General features: G+C 35.7%; 1 protein-coding gene across 1 annotated transcript; it reads right to left on the bottom strand.

Moving 5' to 3' along the window:
• Nucleotides 1-761: 761 nt before the first annotated feature.
• LOC145088007 (uncharacterized) lies at nucleotides 762-1994 on the bottom strand. Its single transcript, XM_079026184.1, has one exon. It carries the CDS (start codon nucleotides 1548-1550, stop codon nucleotides 1083-1085), a length of 468 nt encoding a protein of 155 aa, XP_078882310.1. The 5' UTR covers nucleotides 1551-1994; the 3' UTR covers nucleotides 762-1082.
• Between the last annotated feature and the right edge of the window lie 1278 nt (nucleotides 1995-3272).

Consider the following 3272-nt stretch of genomic DNA (forward strand, 5'->3'; position numbering starts at 1 on the left):
GGACTTTGTTGATCAAATACGATCTGACTTCAAAATTGATTTGGATCCCGAAAAAAATATAGTTTGTACACCTATAATATTGTCGTCATATAAAATCAAAACAAAGAATCCAATTTTTCTTTTTACAAAACCACCGTAAAGAGATGCGATTATTGATGAATTAAGGACGGTAATATTTTGTTAATTAGATAAGTGCATTGTAATCTCGATGTTGTTGCATTGGTAAAATTGGCGTTTATAAGTTACATTCGACCCTTCAGAAACTAACAACTCTATTGTTAACTTTTACTCAATATAATAAAAGAAATTCATTAAAACATTAAACAAAAATAACAATAAAAACATTTATTGCATCAATAATTCGGTTTCTTTTTTTAACAGCTGAATTTTGTTAAGGTCTTTTTCGGGACAGGGACACACTTGTGACACAACTTATTTACAAAAAGAAAAATCTTTATTTTTTTGTGTGGATAGCGACATGGCTCATGTACAGAAACTAAAAAGTTTCATTCAAGACTCTAACTTGAATTTATGAAGAGATATGCGTTAAGGCATCACGTGGTTGTAAAGAAGAGACATAGTCCATTATGTCAATGTCACGAACAAATAATTTGGTATTATCACAGCCAAATAATCGTTTGGCCTGATTTATATAGACATTAAATGTATATTGTTAGTAAAACATAGAATCCGTATGTAGTTATTTAGTTACATATGAGAAATAAGCCTAAATTTCAAATTTATATAGAAGACGAACAATGTGGATCGAAAACATCAAATCATTTTCATATAAGATTTAACATAAAAGTTCAAATGAATATATATACTCAAAATTGAAAAAGAAAAAAAAAACTTTTTTTTTTTCTCTTTAAACCAAAACAAACCCAAATTCTGGATTTTGCCTATTTTCACTCCTACAAATCGAAAGAATCTTGCATGGGATAGGGAGGGTAAATATGTACTTATAACAAAGCTGGATTTTACGCTCTATCAGTTTGTATTGGGAGTGCAGACTTGTACAGTACAAGCATGAATTGCAAGGCGGTTTAGGTTTGTGGTCTACGAGGCTGACCGGATCATTTTCAATCGATCCTTTGAGAGAGACTTCTCCAAAACCCGGTTCCGTAGAACGTCTCCCACATCTCATTTTCTAACTCGATTAAATCTTCGTCAGAGTCCATCGATTTCACAACTAACCGATCGGCCGCCGCCGTATGGAGGGAGAACTCCGTCCCATCGATGCTGATCCCGTCAACGCCATGCGAAGTTTGGATCAATACCCCTTTCTTCTTGAGCCGGCGGCGCCGCTTCTTTCTTAAAGCCTTCCGGCACAAACCCGCCGGAACCTTGTACACGGCCAACACCAAAAAGTTAACGACGGTGCAGGGGAAGCAGCAGACCACCGCTGCACATTCAGCTGTGGTTCCTCCGGCGACCTCGGCTAAGCGGTGGTGACTACCACGGGATGAACACTCCTCTGGATCTAACAAAAACTGCCGGCGTTCCATTGGAGATCCGTGGAAGGCGATCTGTTGTTTTTTCGTGACCATTAATCAAGACCCACCGATCAATTGAATGACAAAATCCACACCTCCCAAGTCCCAGTTTCGTGTAGAATCAAACACCGTCCGACGAACGGGTTATACGACGTCGGAATGGGTGGGTTGGGGAGATTTCCCGGCCATATGGGATCTTCGTCGTGGGTATAAAAATGATAGGGCAAAATCACGACGAAGAACCAATTGGATCGAGGAAACGATTAGATGGTATAAGTAATTATAGAAAAATATAGAAGGCTGATACAAATCTGATTTCCGAAATCGTCGGAAAACTATATTATTTATCAGCGTATTCGCCGGAAGCCACAGCGAGTTTTTATCAACTCCTCTCTCTCTCTTTCTCTCTCAGATAGATCAGTTTCTTTTTCTAGAAACACTTATATAATTAAGATGTAGGGTGAGGTCGGATGAGAGAAGAAAATAGGGCCACCGTGTGTGTCTCTATGTGTGCATTTGGGTTAAGTGGTACGTGTAACGTAACCGATATACTAGTATATCTTTTTAATGGAAAAATAAATTGTCGTTTTTGACTTTATTTTTAAATATTTTAAAATAAAAACAAAATGATAATGCACTTACAATTAACACAAAATGGTTGATTACGTTAACCACCCAACGATGACAAATCGTCTCTCTTCTTTAATTTGATATTGTCGTTCTTTTGCTGTTAATCATCGAGATGGTAAATCATTGGGAATCGGGGACAAAAATTGGTATTTGGTGATGTTCTTTTTAAGAGATGAAATGTAGTTTTAAAACCAACTTTGAACACACTTACTAACCAAACCAAATGTAATACTACGAGTAAATGATAAATATAGCCTAATCCTTTAATCATTTGTCAAGAAATAATATTAAAAAAAAAAATAAAAAAAAAAAAAGTCAAAGAAATCGCAAGTTGACTCACGTGGCCTGCGATTTCACTTACTGGATTCCGATTTACGGCCCATCTGCTATTTCGTAGCCCATAACCCAAAGGATTTAAACCACAATAGAAAATTTTAATTTCATACTTTAAAACTTTAGGAATTCTCTCCGATTACTAAGAAAAGTTTCTATCTAATAATGATGTATGTTATCTAATCTTTAGTTCTTTTGTTTGTATTTTCTTAGTTATGGTTTCAAAAATTATCGTTTTTATAAAACCTTGTAGTTTATGTTTTTAAAACTTGTAAGTTATGCATGAAAATTTGTAATTTGGAAGAGAAGAAATTGCAAATGGCATACCCATATGTGAATGTACAAGTATGTAATCACAAATGGTTCGAGAGCCTGATTCACCTTCGCCTCTCCAACGAATGTCGTCAGTATGCTTCAAGACTCATCCTCAGAGCAAAAATCATGCAGAAATCGACCCATGGTCGATGGTGTTGCAATGGAACGATGGTGGATGGTGTAGAAAACGAACGGTGTTGGATGGGAGGTGTGTAGTGACGATGGTAGCGATCCGGTTAAGGAGGGTGGTGACCTTAGTGAGTGTTTGGTAATTTAGGGTTTAGCATATCAGAGGACAGAGAAGATACGACGATCTGGTCTAGTTTAGCTTGGGGTGGGTGTACATCAGACGAATTTAAAATAAAATAAAATAAAATAATAAAAAAAATAAAAACATTCAACAAATAATACTAAAATTAAAATAAAAATATGTAAGGGTATAATAGTTATTTTACTTTTAATATCAACTAAACACTCAACAAAACCAAACAAAAGAAT

Source organism: Lactuca serriola, chromosome 2 (genome assembly GCF_051521515.1).
Source record: "Lactuca serriola cultivar US96UC23 chromosome 2, Lser_US96UC23_V15, whole genome shotgun sequence".
Taxonomy (NCBI): Eukaryota; Viridiplantae; Streptophyta; class Magnoliopsida; order Asterales; family Asteraceae; genus Lactuca; species Lactuca serriola.